A 19,134-nucleotide genomic window follows, 5' to 3' on the forward strand; every position below is an offset into this window, starting at 1 on the left:
TTTTATAGCATCACAAGTCCTGTTAACTGCTGCCTCCCATTAGGCTTTGAAGGTTAAGTGCACTGTTCAGGTAAATATGACAGCAGCTCACTAATGAGAATAAAAAGGACTTTCCAGTCCAAAACCTAACTTCCCATTTCTAATGAAGTTACTCCTTCAAAATCAACAAATATACAAGATCTACAAATATTCAGATGTGCAACTGTGGGTTAAGTCAGTCAAAGAAAAAAGCAAGGTTATATCGTGCTTTACTTTAAAGCTGAATTTAGATTGTTATACATTAAATACTATGAAATACACATTGACATAAAAGTATTATCTATACAACTCTGAATGTTTCATCAGCTTGGAAGAACATAAGGCTCTGAAATGGTATTTCTCGGTGGACACTTAACCCTTCAGGACAGTCTGAAGCTATAGACATACCAGAATTAGTATAGATGAACTTTGAGCAGAATCATCTTTGCTTAAATACATTACATACTTGTTTCTTACTACGGAAAGCTGAGAATTCTTTTTCCCTGTAGCTTACAAATGCCTTGGCTATTTCACAGCTCCCTCACGATGAAAATGAAAATGATTCAGATCATCATCTCTTCAGCAAAGCAACAGAAAAAAAATACCATCATAGGAACAGTTTTGAATGTAAAGCCCACACACAATTAAAAAAAAAAAAAACAAACTAAAAAAAAATAAATCCCTTGACAAGGAAAGGACCACACATTTGAGGCTGCTAAAACTTTACTAATTGAAAATACTTTCAAGTATAAGGGTTTTTTTTATAAGTTTATGTCCGAATCTGCAGTCCTGCGGAAGTCAATCAATAGGCTAATATGAAGACTTTTCTTTTTTAAATTTTATTTAGATTCATAGAGGCATCTGTAAAAGCTCACGGGTCAGTCAAATGCCAAACTAACAAACTTAGGTTACACTGATCCTTTCAGAAGGAACTCGGCCAAACACACATATTGGTTGAGATTCTTTCCCGCTCTTCCTCGCTATGGGAGGTATAATCTTATGCTGTATGTAAAATCCCATCCTATGTCTCTGTGTATTCAACGTAATCTAGAGTCAGGCTTTCTGAAGGCTTTTTCCAGTCCCTGATATTACTTCCCAGAACAACGACTGAGACAAATGGCCTATAAGCATTTATTTGTATATTTAATGCATGTAGGGAAGCTCTTCTAGCCCAGGCTTCTCCTTCATCTTAAGACTTGCTCTATTCTTAATTACACTTCAATTATGCAACACATAACAATTCTGTTCAAGTTAAGGCTGTGTTATGGTTTACTGCTGCACTACAGTAACACGTGCATAGGCACCTGACCAGGAGAATTTAGTCTGATAAGCAACATTCAGTGAGAACATTTATGTTTACCTGGACACATAAAACCCCCAGCATAAATACTGCTCGTCTTGGAAGAGCTAGTATCGATTAAAGCCAAACTAACTCCTTGACATCCTTGAAACAAGAGACCAAAATCAGAATATTTTGAGACCAAAATCAGAATATTAAGACTTTGATACAGTTTTGGGAAGAAACTGTACAGGAGGATAAATATCATACAACTGGACAGATTGTGTTTGTGGGCAAAAGCGAAGCTGGAGCACTGCTAACAATCACAGAATCACATGGGGTTGAAAGGGACCTCTGGAGATTATCTAGTCCAACCCCCCTGCCAAAGCAGGTCCACCCAGAGCAGGTCCCACAGGAACGTGTCCAGGTAGGTTTGGAATGTCTCCAGAGAAGGAGACTCCACCACCTCCCTGGGCAGCCTCTTCCAGGGCTCTGCCACCCTCACAGGAAAGAAGTTCCTCCTCATGTTTAGGTGGAACTTCTTCTATTCAAGTTTGTGCCCATTTCCTCTTGTCCTGTCCCTGGCCACCACTGAAAAAAGACCGGCCTCATCCTCTTGACACCCTCCCTTTAAGTATTTATAGGCATTGATCAGATCCCCCCTTAGCCTTCTCTTCTCCAGACTAGAAAGACCCAAGTCCCTCAGCCTCTCCTCATAAGGGAGATGCTCCAGGCCCCTCATCATCTCTGTAGCCCTCTGCTGTACCCTCTCCAGCAGTTCCCTGTCCTTCTTGAACTGGGGAGCCCAGAATTGGACACAGTACTCCAAGAATGCACAGGACAGTGTGAGAAACCTGGCAGTGGCACCGCCAGCAGCCTTAAAGCAAGCAGAATACCAAGCTTAGTAGGAGACTGCAACAAGTGCCAACTCAAGGATGTCTCCTACAGGGAAACATATGTATACCCCCTTGAATTCCGGGCCGTGGTTTTAGCATGTTCAGCTTGCTGCAGCATCCTGCTGAATTCAGTGCTCTGTCATCACACAAGATATCCTTTAACATGGAAAAACTAGAAGACATACAATCTTACTCGGTTAGATTTCTAGTCCAGAACTGAATTTCATACATCTGACAAAAATAATCAATTTTTAAACCAAAATTGAACCTATGCTGGAATTTCTTTCTGAGCTGCTACACAAGGACTGGCCATTAGGTGTCACCTTTGTCGAGAATATGTATGATGACGCGCTCCACTAAACTAACCAAGATTTATGGAAACTGCATTATTGATATACTGGAATTTGTATTATAGAGCGCATAGACCTAGCAAGCTATCTGTTTACAGATGTTCTGTAAAACAGCTAACAATCCTTACAAACTATTGTTTCAGTGGATTCATTCAGGTACTTCTTGCAGAGCTTTATACCGAGTTACTTACTAATCTAGTCAGGCTACACAGCTACACAAATTCAAGTGGGTTTATTTCCATGTATTTCTGTAGGCTAGAATACTCACTTATTTACATTGCTTTTCCCACTCACAACTGGGGGTCGATTTCTTTAGAATTACAGAGGTCCTTTTCACAATTGTATTGATGGACAAGCCACTTAGGATACCTTTGTTATTTTTCCTCACCTCCAGCAAAGCATCCACAATTCTGTCTCTGTACGAATAAAAGAAAGAAATGCTTACATCACATTTTGCGCAACACATTTAGTTACCACGGATATTGGATCCATTACAAATCAGGGCAGAAATGAAATCCAAATACTGTCACCTGCTAGCCTCTGGATGAATTTCTTGAAGTTTCTTCATTAATTTGGTAAAGCTGCTCAAGTTCAATGTATGGGGAGAAATAAAGGCATCGTATGAATTAGTGGAGAAAGGAGCAGAGGTTTGGGGCCAAAAATTTTCTCCAGTATCCTAGAATTGCATCAAAATAAGCAAAAAGTGAATGGGCAAGTAATACCATAAACCTTTACTACTACAAATATACCTGTTACAGAAACAAAAAAAAAAAGAGAGATAGAGACTCAGATCAGTAAGTTATTCTAATACAGCCAGTCATATTATTCAATCTGTAAATTAGAAATAGAACTACTACATGCATTTATGTGTAACGGACAGTCCTGCTACATTAAATGACATCCATTTTATATTTCCCAAAGCAGTAGCATGCTTAAAGTGAGAACTCCAAAGATAGCATATTTATATAGTCATGAGAGCAACAGCAGCAATTACTAACTTTGCCTTATCCTCCAAGACCCAACCTGAGCAATTACAAAAAGAATGTATTTATACATATGATGTTTCTTTAGATTTATATTTAAAACCCAGGAGTTTCCCTTCTAATATCCTAAAAACTTCCTGTGTAAAATCACAAAATGTTCATGTAAAAAAAGTGTTAAAAGTGGAAACTCCCAAGAGGAGAAAAACGTGACGAAAAATCCAGTGCAAATGGCTGGGTTCCCAACTGGCTTAGGATTAAGAAAAAAAGATGGAGTATGGCAATTTGATGCAGGGGCAAATAAACAGTGCTCTCACTTTTCTGCAGCACGCCAGAAATTTATTACTGACTCATAACATGTTTTCCTATCCTAACATCATTCTATATATACTATATGTAGCGTGTTAGGGAACGAGAACTTTTGAGGCTCTTTATCTGTCATATAAGAGCCTTAGTAATAGTTATTCACCGTTTGATTAACTCGGAGCAAAAAATGTACCGAATCTTCAGCAGATGATTTCAGTCCAGGGCACTTTGTTTCTGAAGGTACTTTCACACAGCAAGAAGTTTTTGAAGAAGTTACGGGAAGGAGATGCGTTTTCTCAGAATCAGAGGTGGCATCAGGTGCTTTCACAGACTTAGAAGCTGAAGTGAGCAGCTTATCTTGATCATTTCTTTGACAGTTATCAACAGGTTGGATTTCATGCCAAAGCTTATTTGTAAGTATTTGGGAAACCAAAGATTTGTTCTCTGATGAATTATTCACAAGTTCAACACTTATCGTTTTTCCGTTTATTTTTTTCTGGTCCATTTCCTCTACAGCTAACTTTGCTTTATTAGTCTCCTTAAAGCAAAGGAATGCATATCTAAGATACAGAACAAAAAAAAAAATAAAAAAAAAAGGAAACTAAGTAAAACACAAATTACTATCAGTAAGAATAAATAATGGTTCTCATCTTTCAAATATTAACTGTATTTCAATTAAACTCAACAGAAAATTTCAGACTGCTTAAGTTCTCCTAAGATGAGAAGCTGCCTGGAATGACAAGTTTTGGTCAACCTATCTGTACCTACATTAATTACTGAAGCAAAATTAAAATAAATTAATAACTCTCTCCTCTCTCCTGTAATTCTCATAGTTTGACATCAAAAAAATCTGAAACAGGTAAAACATATTAACATACCTGTGGTTGCCAGAATCCACACAGGTAAGAATATCAGAAATCTCATACTTCTGGAAATGTGATCTTAAATCACCCTACAAAATAGAAGCATATTTTGGTTGCAAAAATATAGTATGAAAGAATTCAGAAAAGAGGCAAGTCATTAATACTACTATGTGAATAAGAACAGGCTTACCTCTGACACTGAGGAACTTAGGCCACCAACACGAATAAAAGAACACTCATTTCCACTCTCCGTTATCTTCACTTCTAATAATAAGTGTAAGAAAGCAGCGTTAGTAACTATTCCTGTTTCAGTTCAAGCTAACATTTTCTCTGTAGATTTCGGAAAACATAGACAGAAAGCCTTTAAAAAACCCCCAAGCGAATGAAGAGTACCTTCTAACAGAAAAGGAGAGCATCCTGAGAAGTGGAACAGTTCAGTTTGTGAAATCTCCTTTCCCTGTGTACTTCCTGAGGTTTGAAGAGGCAGAGGAGGTACAAATCAGAGAGAACGCTGCTCTGAACTAACAGGTACCAGTGCTAAAGCACAGATAGCGTACTGCAAGTCCCAACCACGGAGCACTGAGACTTCTAACCGTGCCCACCACTGACACCCAAGCCTCCAAACACTGACCATTTCCAGTTAAGCCTTAAGAAACCAGTATGAGGAAAAAGCAGAAAGAGGAAGAGAGAAAGAGAAAGATTTCAAGCTACATGATTTACTAAATTGTTTAACATAGGTAAAGTTTTCAAGGAAAAACGTGGATGAAAATAACCAAATATCTGTACAAGCATTCACTGCAAGGCAGTGGAAAAGTAAGTCTGAAAACCCAGCTAGCATTTTTTCCAAGTTTACTTATGCTTGTTGAAGGAAAAGAATACTCAAATAATAAACAAACACCATTAGTAGGTATGGCAGCTTAAATCACATGACCTCACCTCTTAAATCAACTGTGTCTTGTTTTTCTTGTTGCTTTTTTGTTTCTTTGGATATCACAGAAAAATCTGCTACCGTCAAGTCCTCTTTAGCATCAAACCAATATTCATTCCCTTCTTCATTTTTCACGCAGCCTTAACAGTTGAAATAAATTTCAGTGTGTTAAAATTCAGACTGTGATATGTCATATGAATGAATATAAAATTTTTTGAGGCTTCCATCTACCTACGTGATTTGGTACCATGTTATGAAGAAGAGATGACACACACTAGTTTTCGTTTTTGATTTAAGTAGCAAATTTTTTTTCAAGATATGAAGTATAACATGGGGCTGATATAACATTAAGCATTCTTTCACAGAAAGGAAAGTTGAGTATTGACATACGTGTCTTCCACATGGTTTGGGTTTTTTTTTCCAACAACTTAACTAACAAGTAATGTAATATTTGTACTAGGAGCAGATCGCTTACCACGTTCCGCATCCTGATCTTTACATTGTTCTTCAAATGTCTTGGAGGAAGCAGAGTCACTTGGCTGACTGCTGTCAGTTAAACACACGGTCTGTGGATTGTCCTATAAATGCATTTCAGTTATACCATAGCACTTGCACCTGATTATACATTATCTTGCTGAGCTTCAGAATATTAAACAGGTAAATTTTAAAAAGTTAACCTACCGATCGCCTTCAAGAACCCCCAAGTTATTTTATTTTGAAAGGGCGATAAAAATTTTGCTCACATCAGCTGCATTTGCAATTACTGGCAGAGAATCTCGGTTTGAGCCCTGAAGACTGCGATTGTATTTGCATATACCTAAGAGAAGACTAGGTTTTACAACATAACATCTAGGAAACTCAGTAATGAAGAAGTCCTACCACGCTGAAAGAAATTTTCCTTTCTTGCAGTTTTGGTGCTTCAAAGTCAGCTTTTCTTGTGCCTGAAACAGAGCTAAAACGGATCCAAGAATTTCATACAAAATACGGCACAACAATTTTAAATTCTACAATGACACCAAGTACTCTGAAATATTAATTTAAATATTTCCAAAAACTCACAGTAAAATAAATAAAATGTACTTAATAAAAAAAACTTTGGTTCTCATTTTAAGCTAAGATTTGAGACCTGTATATATAACCTGCTTATAAAAGCATTGGTTGCAACCTGAAACATAAAACTACATTCTAGGTTTATGTTAGGTTTTTTCCTTTATGCCTAGATGGCTTTCTGTGTGATGTTTCAATATATGTTTTTACAATTGGAAATCTCTGTGCATTTTTTTTTTTTTTAGTAATTTTACTAGCGCTTAACAAGAAATTTGAAAAAGATCTCTAGTTGTTTACCCGATGCAGTAAAAACTTATTGCCAAATTTGTTTTAATCTTCACTTTACATAAAGTAACTGGACATGGTTCTTGAGCATGCAGTAGCATACATCTGCCTGAAACATGAAATTATGTTTCTATCATTCTTCATAACTGAATGACAATCTTAGCAGAACAGCTGTTTATATGCCTCATATTATCTTTGTTGGCAGCAAAGTCTTTCTGTTTTGGTGGGGGGGTTTTGTGGCGGTTTTTTGTTTGTTTGTTTTGTTTTTAAAGACAGAGCATTAAGACTAGAAACAAAGATTTTAGTAGTGATAGTAGTGAACCAGGAAAATTACCTGTAAATTGAAAACTTTTGCTATAAAGATAGTAAAAATACAACGGCATAGTTTGCACATTTAAACACTACAGAGTAAAAATCTCTTTGAAATAAAACCACCGTACCCAAAGTGCTATGCTAGTCTTTCAGCTGAACAGTTTTGCAGCAACAAGATACATCCTGAAATAAAGACATTCTAAGTTTAATATATTTTAAATTCACTTCTCATTTACTTTGAACTTTAATAAACACCACAAACGAGGACTACTTACTTATAGTACAGATCATCTCTGAACAACTGTCAAAAGAGAAAAGATTTGCATTAATTTTCTGAAGAAAACCTTCTATATTAAAAACAAAAAGCAATTAAGAAATTACCTTGCATGGGACATAAGAAGAGGAGATTTGGAACAACTTCATCTCAACTGATAGTGGTGGAAGTGCATTTAAAGGTACACCATTTTTTATTTTCATTCTCATAGTGTTGTAATTCTTTTTTAGCTCTTCCAAAACCAACATGAGAGATGAACCTAAGGCAGCATTTCCATTACATCTGTCAAAATACATATAAGAACATAAGATCAGACATTTCATTTATCTTACTGCTTCCAGAACTGCCCAAACATTTTACAGCGCTTCAGGATTCCTCCACATCGCACAAGAAGAGGAGCTCACCCCTAATGCACAGGGGAGCTCTTTGGAGCCATACTCTGCTTGACAGCATTACGAGGTGCTCTCCTGAACCCCCTCCTTAGCTATGGAGCAGACACTGCAGCGATGAGGTTTTGTACCTACCCATGGCACAGCAAAGCATTCAGAGGCATGACTTCTTGGCTGAATTCCAGGTTCGTTACAGGGCATACGCTTTATCAGATAGAGACTCTGCAATCGCCACCCCCTTCCTGCCTCACCTCTTAACAACTCCGTACCTCTTCTCTTCCTCCTTTACAGCCTCCTTCCCAGCTCCCCCTCTTTGCACCTTGTCCATCCCTGAACAGATTCTCCGTACTATTCCTTCTGTACTTTTCCTCCTGTACAGAAGGGCATTCCTGGAAACACTTTTTTGCTAGGTCTGACTGTTACAGAAAATGTTAAGCTGAAAATAATACTTACTAATAGTTAAGGTAACGTAAACCCTTTTGGACAACAATGCTAACTATAAATACTATTACAAGCTATGGATTGAATACATTGGTAGCATATAGCAATTAATGCCTTTTAACCAAGTTACCAATTTCATTTCAAAGGACATTAGAATACGTGCCTGCTAAAACACGTGTTTTCCTCCAAAGCCAGCTTGTAAATCTTCAAGCAGTGCCGATAGCACATCTGATAATGAGCGTTAAGAATCTGCAGTTCTGCTTCAATCGCTCTCTGCAGGAGTTTTTGACAGTCGCTTGATGCAGAATTCTTCACAGCCTGTTTGTCAAGGTGTACCAGCCTTTAAAATAAGATAATAATAATAATAATAATCATCATCATCATCTTGAAGCCCTTGAACAGTCATTATGTTTTATTTTGAAACAAATAGCTTTCCAAAAGCTATTTCTGATACAATTTAAGGGAAAAAGAAAGAAAAAAGAAATCAGTTCCTCCTATTTACTACACAGGAAAAAGGATGTCTCACAGTGCCTTTCACGTTTTAATCAGCCTTAACTGAGAGGTGGAAACTCTATGAGCACCATAATAATTTCTATCTAAGAAGTGCAGTTGTAAGAACAAAAAGAAACTTAGCAACTCTCTTGATCTACAGACAAAATAATTTTGTTTTCACACTCCCCAAATCTTAAGTTTGAAAGGATCTCTGGAAGTCTGCAGCACAAACCACTGTTCAAAGCAGGGCTGACTTCAAAATTAGCTCGAGGTCTTATCCAGTCCAGCTTTGTTGTTGGATTTGGGTTTTTTTTTTGTTTTGTTTTAAATCTCCAAGAAAGGAGACTGTACCATCTCTCCGACACTGTTACAATACTACTCTCACTTAGTATTTCCCTCACTGTAACTGCTGTCTCTAGCCCTTCCAAAACACACCTCTGCAAATAATTTAACTCTGTCTTCTGGAAAACCCACACCTTGATTGCCAAGAACTGCAGGGAGGTTCCCTACCTCCCCAACCTTTCCTTCTCCGGACTGACCAAACCCAGTTCCCTCAGCTCTCCCCACGCACCAGGTCCTCCACCAGCTCCCCTCACCACCTCCATGGTCCTCTGGTGGACCTTCCCCAGTCTGCCGATCTCTTTCTTGCACTGCAAGGCTTACAGCTGGAGATACCTTTCCAGATGCAACCTCAGGAGCACCAAACCGAGAATGAACACTTCCCTCTATCTGCTGGCTGCACTTTTGCTAATGCAGCCCCAGGATGCGGCTTCCCTTCTTCCCTATATAGGAGCCCTGCTGACTTACACTCAACTTGTTCTTGGCCAGTCTGCAACTGCAGACCAAGCCTGCTTTGGTTTTTGTTCAACTTCAGGAGTTCTTCAGCTCATTCTTCTCACTTGTCCAGGTCTGTCTGAAAGGAAACCTCCACCACAGGAGCCGCTACCCAGCAATCTTTCAGTACCATCAGTTTTGCTAAGTCAGAGACAACTTTCAATCATGAAAAAAATATCTTATCCAGCATCTAGAATTCCAAACCAAGAACAATTCATGACCCACCTGTCAGCACTTATCTTTAAATCGCTGCTACAAAACTCATTTTTTGATTCCTGCTGTTCCTAAACAAAAAACATTTTAAGAAGTTACACATTTCTGAGCAACTTTAAGTTAAAAAAAGGCCTATATCTCAACATTATTTAGTTGGTTGCGGGTTTTTTTGGGGGGGAATTACCTGAATTTGTGAACTTCTTTCAGCTGTTGCAGTATTGCCACCTGAGTGTTCTTCCACTGTGTCAGTAAGCTGTGAACGCATTTTCTCTGTGCTACCTGCCCCACATGACCAGTCCGTATTGCAAGCCACATCTGCGCAGGTTTCACGGTGCCATTCCACAGGTCGAGATTTGTTCATCATTGTTATCTCTGTATTAATAGCCCTGGAGGAGAGACAAACCTGAGCACTGGTGCTCCTGCTTGTCATAAAGCAAGCTCTAAAATCAGAACTTGCATCAACAGCCTGGTTAACTGTAGAGTCACTGGCAACACTTTTCAAGGTTTCACGATGCTCCAACCCTGAGTTCAGACAGCTGGTATTTCCATGTGAGGATTTATCTGCAACTTCTTCCCCAAAAACGGGATTCTTGCTAGTGAGAATTTCAGAGAGTGGAAGCTGGGTTTCGGCATCCTTTGCAGTGCAGCTGGCACCACACACGCACACACCCGATTCTTCACAACTGTAGAAACTGGAGTCCTCCGCACATTCACAAAATTGCATGGCTACTGCCGGGGCCCTTGCCCTTCGTGACAGTAAAGGATTGTCTCGCTTCGCTGACATGCTGCGAACGTGTCCGTCGTTCTTTCCAGACACTTCTTCACTTGTAGCCGTTTTGGGTGGCAGCGTGCTGTCCATCAGTGGGATGTCTTTCACCTCTCCATTTTCTAAACTGTCACGTACAAGCAGATCTGGACAGACCTTTTCTTTACTCCTGCAAAAATGACTTTCCTGTATACTTCCACAGACAATACCACGATACTCTGTGTGCTCTTCCTGACGATCACAAGTCATGCCATTGCAATCCGGCAGAGACAGAGAGTCCTGAAGCAGGTGGGGAAGCTCTGGCATAGCTGCTTCTGGGTAGGTTTGGTCACCTACTCCACACTCAGAAGCAGGAGACCAACCTTCTGAAACGTCAATGAGGTTTTTATCCTTTGTCACTCCACCCCCTGAAACTTCCTGAACTGGATCTATCAGATTTAAGGTTTCGATTCCTATGGTTTCCCTTTGCTCTGAAAACTCACATGAGCTATTCCTATCGTCAAAATCTTGCTCGTGAGCACTGATGTATTCCAGCTGTGAATCTTCACCTGAATGGCTTTGTCTGCAATCATCACACACCCCACAATTAGAGTGTGTATTGTCACATACCCTTCCCAACGTATCAGCTTCTTTCTTGCTTTCATCGAACCCTGTGCAGCAAATTCTCATTCTCTTTTTATTATACATTTCAATATCTGCATCCAAAGATGAATTTAAATAAGGTAAGCTTTCCTCTGACAACTTTAATTCTGAAACATTGACAGAATGTGCCTGGCCAAAACCAGAGGGGTTAGCTCCTGCTGCAACATCTCCCACAAGCACGTGCTCAGCTTCCTCAGAGTAAGAAAAAAGACGCGAGGTCTGACTGAAGCATCTTCTTTTGCTTTTAACATCGCTGCTTTTTTCAAATTCCATGGTACAAACACTAAGTTCTCCTCTGAAGAAATCCACCACTCACTTCCACTGCAAACTCTCAAAGTCATCAGCTTGTCTCTTCCTATCAGCTTCTCCCCTTAATAAAAATTAAGAGAAGATCAAGATACTCCATGGTAGACAAAAGGACACGACTGTTTAAAAAACTGTTTAATTAAACAACTTATTTTTACCTACTGCATGCTAGTATAGAAGCTAAGAATTATACGGTACATTCTCAAAGAAACCCTAAGAGCTCAAGGAAGTTTGTTGAAATCACACAAGCAAGAACGGCAAATTCTTTTAATCGAGTAAAAGCACCCCCAGAGACCAACCAATCCTATTTTCTTACACTCTCGGGCAAAGTTTCCATCCTCTTACCACTTAAGCATTCCTTGCCTGAATCATCAGAACCCCTGTTGATATGCAGCGAGCTAATGTAAATACATTCTATGCTAAGTCCATGACAGCACACGAGGTGTTCCGATGTGTGTACTGACTCTGCGAGTTAGGATGCTGATGGTCATGGATTCAGTGACCACAAACTGACCTCACATCATTCCTGATCGTATACCGGCCTGTAAGCACTCCTTGCCACAGAAAGCTTACAGCTTCTTTATCCATTACCAATATATTTACTGTAGGGAATATCCTTTAGTTCAGAGCTATAAAAAAAAATAAATTTAAAACTACTTAAATGAGTGAAGAGGTAGACTTAAAGCTCTGGGCATCCCAAGAACTAAAAACCCTTCGGGTGTCAGACAGAGGGGGAAATGGAAGCACGTTCCTTTTAATTCTGGGGAAACAAGAGGAAATGGCTATCAAACGCAGAACTGTATGAAAACCTGAGAATCTTCCAGAAAGCCTAAATCATAGGGGGAAACGGGAAGGTGGTTTCTTAGATCAGAGTGCTTCTTTTCGCAATGCGCCAAACCAAAGCAGCACACCTGCTCTGGACTCACGACAAACCTAGTTTCATAGCAAGCATGAACGAGAAGCAGAGAAAAAACAGGCAGGGATGTAAGACACTCTTTATGAAGATTGTTTCTTCTAAGCAGTTGCCAGTTCTTCTCTGCCTTCCCCCAGAAGCTTATGAAGAAGAGGCATACGTAGAAACATTCGACATATTTCTCAGCTACGTATGCTTTCTGAACTACTTAAATGAAACATAACAATTTTGTTACAGTCACCGGTCTCTAGCCCAATTATAATCTTGCGTAAAGCACAGCAAATTGCAATCCTGCCCGGAACTCTTTGCCCTGGGATGGCGTGAAGACAAACCAACAGGCCCAAGGTTTACATGCTTGTAAAGACATAAGTCGTTGTGGTTCATCCTCCAGAGGAAGCTGGAAGTTCCAGCTTGGTGAAACACAGCCCATAAGGAACCAAGCAAAGTACCGAAGCGAGAAACAGGCTGCTGGTACAGCACGAGGGGAGACTGGAAACTCAGGCCCGTTTCTTGGCTACCGCTCTGCCCGTTCCAGATACGGCGGGTCACACCGTTTGTATCTGCACAGGAAGGTTTGCAGAACGGACCCCTAAGAGGTAACTTCATGACAGCCCTTCCTCGCAAGGAAAAATGGCTGGTTTCTTGAATCTGCATCCGCTGATTCTCGGCCACTAGGGATCATCATTAAAATGAGATCATTTAAAAATCACTTAATAAAAAAATCATTTAAATCATTTAACAGAAGCCATCAATAGAAGCCAGTCACCCTCCAAAAAAACCTTACCGTGATCTCATTATACGCTTCTACAGTTACGTTTAACAAACGCTAGCTGTCTTACTACACTAACTTGCCTTCCTAACTGAAGCTTTGAGCAACTGCATCTGTGAAATTAAAAACCTTGCCATAATGCTACCAAAGTGCATCTCAGATGCCTACACACAAATTACAACATATATATCACAGAGAAGTGATTTTTTTTGCCCCATTTTTTTTTTTTCTTTCCTTAAGAAACTAGAGCCACGATAGCTGTAGGCATGCCCTGCATAAATAACCACCACCTTTTTGTGACTACTACTGGCGCTACTAGATACTTAAGAACAGCCAAGCCGGTTAGAAACCGGCACTGATGTTAGAGCACAGCTTTCACCACAGCGGAGCCCCCGGAGGGGCGGGGTGGGGGGGGGAAGGGGAAAGCCCTCAGAGCAGCCCAGCGCGCCCGCTCGCCCAAGGGGCATCGCCAAGCGGGCAACCGCAGCTCACACCGGCCCCCACCCGGCCCCAGGGATGGCCGATCAACCTTCCTGCCGCCCAAACGAAGCCGCCTCCCTGCCTCCCGGAACGCCTTCGCCACAGGTCGGCCCGCCGACGGCCTCCGCACCGACCGGGCCAGGCGGCAACGGCTCCACCGAGCACGCGCTCAACGGCCGCCAGCCGCCCCTCCCCACCCCTGCCTCCTGCCCATTGGCTGCGGTGGGAGGCGCTCGAGCGCCTGATTGGCCGGCGCGGCGCCCGCGCCAACGGCGTCCTGCCCCTAATCCCACCCCCGCCCCCCCCTCCGTCGACGCTCAGCGGCCGCCATGTCACCTCAGCGGGGTGCCTTCTGCCTCCCTCACGGCGCTTAGCAAGAAAAGCCCGAACCGCAGCCTGCGGCGGACAGCAGCGTGTCTTCGTGTTAGAGTTAGTGAAGTCTATCGGCAGCTGGAAGGCTTTCAAAAGCTGAAGGGGTGTATTCAAGGTAATGGAGAGAAACGCAGTGAAGCGGGGCATGTTACCTCATAAACACCAGTTTCTGCTATGGAGGTTACCGGTCGTAAATCTACGCGTTATAAGTTTGTTCTGGGCCTCACTCCTTTTGAACACATACGTGTAGAGTTCTTAATTCAGTGTGCAAAACATGTCTTGGCTGCCTACAACAAACTAAACCCCAAACCCATGTAATTCATTGTTTAGAGCTCTTAAAAAAGCAGAGACAAGCACTAACCCCCTCCCCAGTGTATTTCATATAAGCGGCTGCTGTGTGAAAACACCCATGATCAGCGGAAGATGAAATTCAGTACTAAAACTGACAGGTTTTTGATGAACCTAGTTGCCTCTTGTGAGGGATTCTTCCAGGAAGAGGAGCTATTGGGCTACCTGTATGTTCACCACAAATACTTTTTTAAATAGAGGATTAATCCCATTAGCAGTACCGTTGAAGTTTCTCCTGATGGGAGGCTGTCCCCAAGTGCACCCTACCATTAGGATTGTTAACATTCAGGGATATGCCTCACACCAGTGCCCTTTGTACATTTTACAACCAGTTTTGCTCACATCTGTGTGTCTACAGTAATGTATCAGAAAGGAAAATGAGCCCGTTACACCGGTATCATCCAAAAAGTCTGTATTTTCCAAGAGAACTTCGACCAGTAACATCATCATGACAGACCACTCCATAAAAACTACCCCAACAAGTGACATTTTTATTGGCGAGTTCTGCTAATGGATTTCCCTTTCCACGCTTGTATCTCCAAACAGGTTTGATGTAAAAAACAAAACAATTCAGGTAACATTCCATTTTGCAAACAATAAAATTATTTAACACTTAAAAAAGAAAACAATAGCAGTTTTAAATACAAATTCTAGGAAATCTCGTCCTGGTTCCCCCACCAGGAGCCGTTCCTCGCCACGGTACCACCACCTCGGCTCCGCTCTGCCTCAGCGGGTACCAAGGCTCTCCCATTTGGAGCTCAAATTAAAAGGATGGGGCATGTGCTAGCATTACCATTCCAAGCCCTGTTGTTGTACATTCTTCACAGGAAAACATAAAAACAGTTTGCAGTAAGCCACCCGGTACTTCCTTTATTCTAAAGCTAAGTCATACTGAAAGTTGGGTTGGGGAGGGGAGGGAGGAAATGTGGCTTCAACATTCAGCTACTTTAATCACACACAAAGATTTCTACTAAGAGCATATCCAGGTCGAAATACACATCTGATTTCTGTCATGAGGTTAATGCTTAATGGGTTGTGAGATGCAAATCTACTTCGAAATAATAAACACATCACTTCTTCATGAGCAAAGTTATTATTTTTAGCCTTTTGGACCAGTGCGTAGTTGCTGGGTTGTTTCTCATGAATCTTGCTGGGAGAGACAGTTTTCACCCCTACCACATATAAAAAGATGACCTGGTGGCAATCACACACACCTTGTCATCAGTTAGGAAGCTGTTGTATTTAGCACGCTTGTTTGCATTCTAAAAAAATTTCTTAGTTTATTCCTTAGGCCTCAGAGGCTTTGTACACCAGAAATTACACAAGTCAACCACAGAAAATTGCAAATTTGTATCCACAGCAATTTTGAGGTATTCCACAAGAAACCTGGCTCTGCACCTGAATGTTCCTCTCAAAAACCGAAAAAAGAGAAAAAGAACCCAAAGCCCTAGCTGGAGTGGACATTTCATTTCAATGATTCCTTTAATCCCCACGTTCCACCACATCTGATCAACAAGGACATATTTATTTCCCCACGGGCACAAAAAAAAAACCTTCATCCTTTTCCCTATGGGCACAAAAAAAAAAGAAAAACCTTCTTCATCCTTTTCCTGGAATATTAATTTCAGTACTTCGTTCCTAAATTCCCAAGTGCACTCAGATGAAGAGAAAGGTGTTATTATCTAGCCAAACCAGAGAAACACATTCAGACACTGTTTTTTGGTTAATTTAATTTGTGAAGGTGCTCTAAGAAGATACCAGCGATCCCCTGAACATCAAAAATAGCAGCGGTTCATACTCTAAACTCCAGTCTGCGAGGAAGAGGCTGGGGAAAGATCGGGACTGGAGAGGCTGAAGACCAAGTTAAGAAGAAATGGTCTCCTGGGTCTGGATTTGGCTTGATAGAACCGTATCTAATGAGGCAGTCAGCATCGACAGAAGGTTGCTCCTGTCCAACAGGAGATGCTGTTTCATAGCGTGAGGAGGTTCCTAAGGGACTGGTTGCCTGCCTTACTCACGAGCTTTTTGATTAGGGCTGAAGTGGGAAGGGCAGCTTTATTCTTCAGGTAACTGCTGTTCTCCTTTGAGTAGTACATTCAGAACAATTTCCAATAAACCAGAGTTGTAGTGCTAGCTGTGTATAATAAACCGCCTGCGACATTTTTATCGGTTAGGTTATTTTTCATGAAAAGTGGAAAACCTTTACAGTGACCTCAGCAGGAAACAATTTGCTACTTCTGTATTTGTAGAAAAACCATAGGCAGGAATATTTTCTAAAGTGCTTCTTTACTTATCAGTTACTTCTTTAAAAATTAGATTGGCATTTTGTAACGGCGTAGTTTCCTAGCAGTTCATGGACCAGTAGATAGTTTCTGATGTAGAAAACCCATTACGTACTTTGTTTAAGCAAATGACACTTGCTTTGACAAATGCACCAAAGTGAGTGATCTAAGTGCAAAACCCACCATTTCTTAAAACACGGCCTTATGCTGGTTTATTAATGCAACTTTACATCCTTTAAAAGTAGTTTACTTCAATTCCAAGAGCAAGGATTAAATAATACAAGTTGAAAATTCAATGAAGCTATTGCCTATTTACCCTGAAATAAAATAGTCTTATGATTCAACTGGTGCAAAAATCCCTCCAAACACCTTTGTTTTATTGGCAAAGTCATTTAAGGTCACTTTTGCTTCCAAGACCATCTTCTTCCATGGTTTCCACTGAAGGAGTTTTGCTTTGTAATGGCTTGTGGTTCCACAGTGATTTGTAAATGAAAAACCTACTACGAATAACTCTACCGGAGTCACTAAATTACAGATACTGTCATGAGAAAGTCCAAAACTTACAGTGTTTTGTTTGTTTGTTTTAAATTTTCAGCAAGACACAAAATTCCAGTCCAGTTAAAGAGTTTTCTTTGAATACCATTTTAAATGGCAATAAATGGCTGCTGTGCCTTCTGGATGGAGAACTTAACGCGACGCCCGACGTGCTTCTTACATGGTAGGCAGATATCGTACTTCAAATGTACCCAAAGAACGGTGTAGAAGGGCTCCCGCAGGCACAGCCATTTGGATCAGCTACTCCTAGGTATATAGTGCAGTAGGTTTGAATCTGCGGAGAGAGAACCACAGCTGGGTGGCACGTAGCAAATGTTGGGGTTGTCTGTTCTCAGAAGGCATGACACAAAGCATCCCGGACAGCAAGAGACAGAAGCATCTGCAACGTTGTTCTGATTCTGTCAAGTAGTCATAGCTTCCATCGGGAGGTGGCAGTTATTGCTGAGACAGTAAAGCACTCCGGTTGGCTTTCATCTTCTCCAAGCGTTTCACTAGATGACCATTGCTGACTTCAAGCTCTTCTGTTTTATCCAACGCTGAACGCAACTGAAGGAAGGAAGCAGAAAAAAAAACACCACCACATGACACTCATGCTTTCCCTTTCCAAAGATAAAGCAAGGTTTGTAGTTACCAACACTAACTGGCCCATAGTGCTGGAATTTGCCTCTCTCCATCATTTATCAACAATCCTGGTCAACAGGGGAGGTACCAGATGACTGGAGGGTGGCTAACGTGATGTCCATCTACAAGAAGGGCCGGAAGGAGGATCCGGGAAACTACAGGCCTGTCAGCCTGACCTCGGTACTGAGAAAGATCATGGAGAGGACCATCTTGAGTGAGCTCTCACAGCAAGTGCAGGGCAGCCAAGGGATCAGGGCCAGCCAGCATGGGTTTACAAAAGGGAGGTCCTGCTTAACCAACTTGATCTTTCTATGACCATGTGACCCACCTTCTAGATGGGGGGAAGGCTGTGGATGTTGTCTACCTGGACTTTGGTAAGGCATTTGACACCATCCCTCACAGCGTTCTCCTGGAGAAGCTGACGAATCATGGCATAGACAAGTGTATTCTTCACTGGGTAAAAAAACTGGCTGGATGGCCGTGCCCAGAGAGTTGTGATTAATGGGGTGAAATCCAGTTGGTGGCCGGTCACCAGCGGTGTCCCTCAGGGCTCAGTTTTGGGGTCAGTCTTGTTTAATATCTTTATTGATGATCTGGATGAGGGGATTGAGTGCACCCTCAGTAAGTTTGCAGAAGACACCGAACTAGGTGGGAGTGTTGATCTGCTTGAGGGTAGGAAAGCTCTACAGAGGGACCTGGACAGGTTGGATGGATGGGCCAAGGCCAATGGGATGAGGTTCAGTAAGGCCAAGTGCTGGGTCCTACATTTTGGTCACCACAACCCCAGGCAACGCTACAGGCTTGGGGAAGAGTAGCTGGAAAGTGGCCCAGCAGAAAAGGACCTGGGGGTGTTGGTGGACAGCCGGCTTAACATGAGCCAGCAGTGTGCCCAGGTGGCCAAGAAGGCCAACAGCATCCTGGCTTGTATCAGGAGTAGCGTGGCCAGCAGGAGTAGGGAAGTGATGGTGCTTCTGTACTCAGCACTGGTGAGGCCTCACTTCAAGTACTGTGTCCAGTTCTGGGCCCCTCACTACAAGAAGGACATTGAGCTGCTGGAGCGTGTCCAGAGGAGAGCCACCAAGCTGGTGAGGGGTCTAGAGAACAAGTCATAGGAGGAGAGGCTGAGGGAACTGGGCATGTTTAGTTTGGAGAAGAGGAGGCTGAGGGGAGACC

At 41.6% G+C, this 19,134-nt stretch overlaps 2 protein-coding genes across 4 annotated transcripts in view; both read right to left on the minus strand.

Moving 5' to 3' along the window:
- Positions 1-2,811: 2,811 nt before the first annotated feature.
- Positions 2,812-11,588, minus strand: RBM44 (RNA binding motif protein 44). Its single transcript, XM_074145847.1, has 13 exons — positions 10,092-11,588; positions 9,920-9,978; positions 8,532-8,708; positions 7,646-7,820; positions 7,540-7,565; positions 6,500-6,572; positions 6,096-6,198; positions 5,629-5,760; positions 4,883-4,956; positions 4,708-4,781; positions 3,993-4,389; positions 3,074-3,219; positions 2,812-2,959 (listed from the first exon to the last, which is right to left on the minus strand). Exons 1-13 carry the CDS (start codon positions 11,586-11,588, stop codon positions 2,812-2,814), a joined length of 3,081 nt encoding a protein of 1,026 aa, XP_074001948.1.
- A 3,311-nt stretch (positions 11,589-14,899) lies between these two features.
- Positions 14,900-19,134, minus strand: part of LRRFIP1 (LRR binding FLII interacting protein 1) — a 137,228-nt gene continuing 132,993 nt past the window's right edge. For all 3 annotated transcript variants that reach the window (XM_074145089.1, XM_074145088.1, XM_074145090.1), the window contains one exon: positions 14,900-17,886. In XM_074145089.1, coding sequence (XP_074001190.1) covers positions 17,776-17,886 — 111 coding nt within the window. In that variant the 3' untranslated portion in view covers positions 14,900-17,775. The remainder of the gene's footprint in view (positions 17,887-19,134) is intronic.

The sequence above is a fragment of the Numenius arquata genome, chromosome 3 (assembly GCF_964106895.1).
Source record: "Numenius arquata chromosome 3, bNumArq3.hap1.1, whole genome shotgun sequence".
Taxonomy (NCBI): Eukaryota; Metazoa; Chordata; class Aves; order Charadriiformes; family Scolopacidae; genus Numenius; species Numenius arquata.

Excerpts from the sequence above, each read along its gene's own strand:
- RBM44 (XM_074145847.1), bottom strand. The coding sequence starts at position 11,588 with ATGGAATTTGAAAAAAGCAGCGATGTTAAAAGCAAAAGAAGATGCTTC. Across the intron at positions 8,709-9,919 it reads TTAAAGATAAGTGCTGACAG|GCTGGTACACCTTGACAAAC; the intron begins GTGGGTCATGAA and ends CTTATTTTAAAG. Across the intron at positions 4,782-4,882 it reads TAAGTTCCTCAGTGTCAGAG|GGTGATTTAAGATCACATTT; the intron begins GTAAGCCTGTTC and ends TCTATTTTGTAG.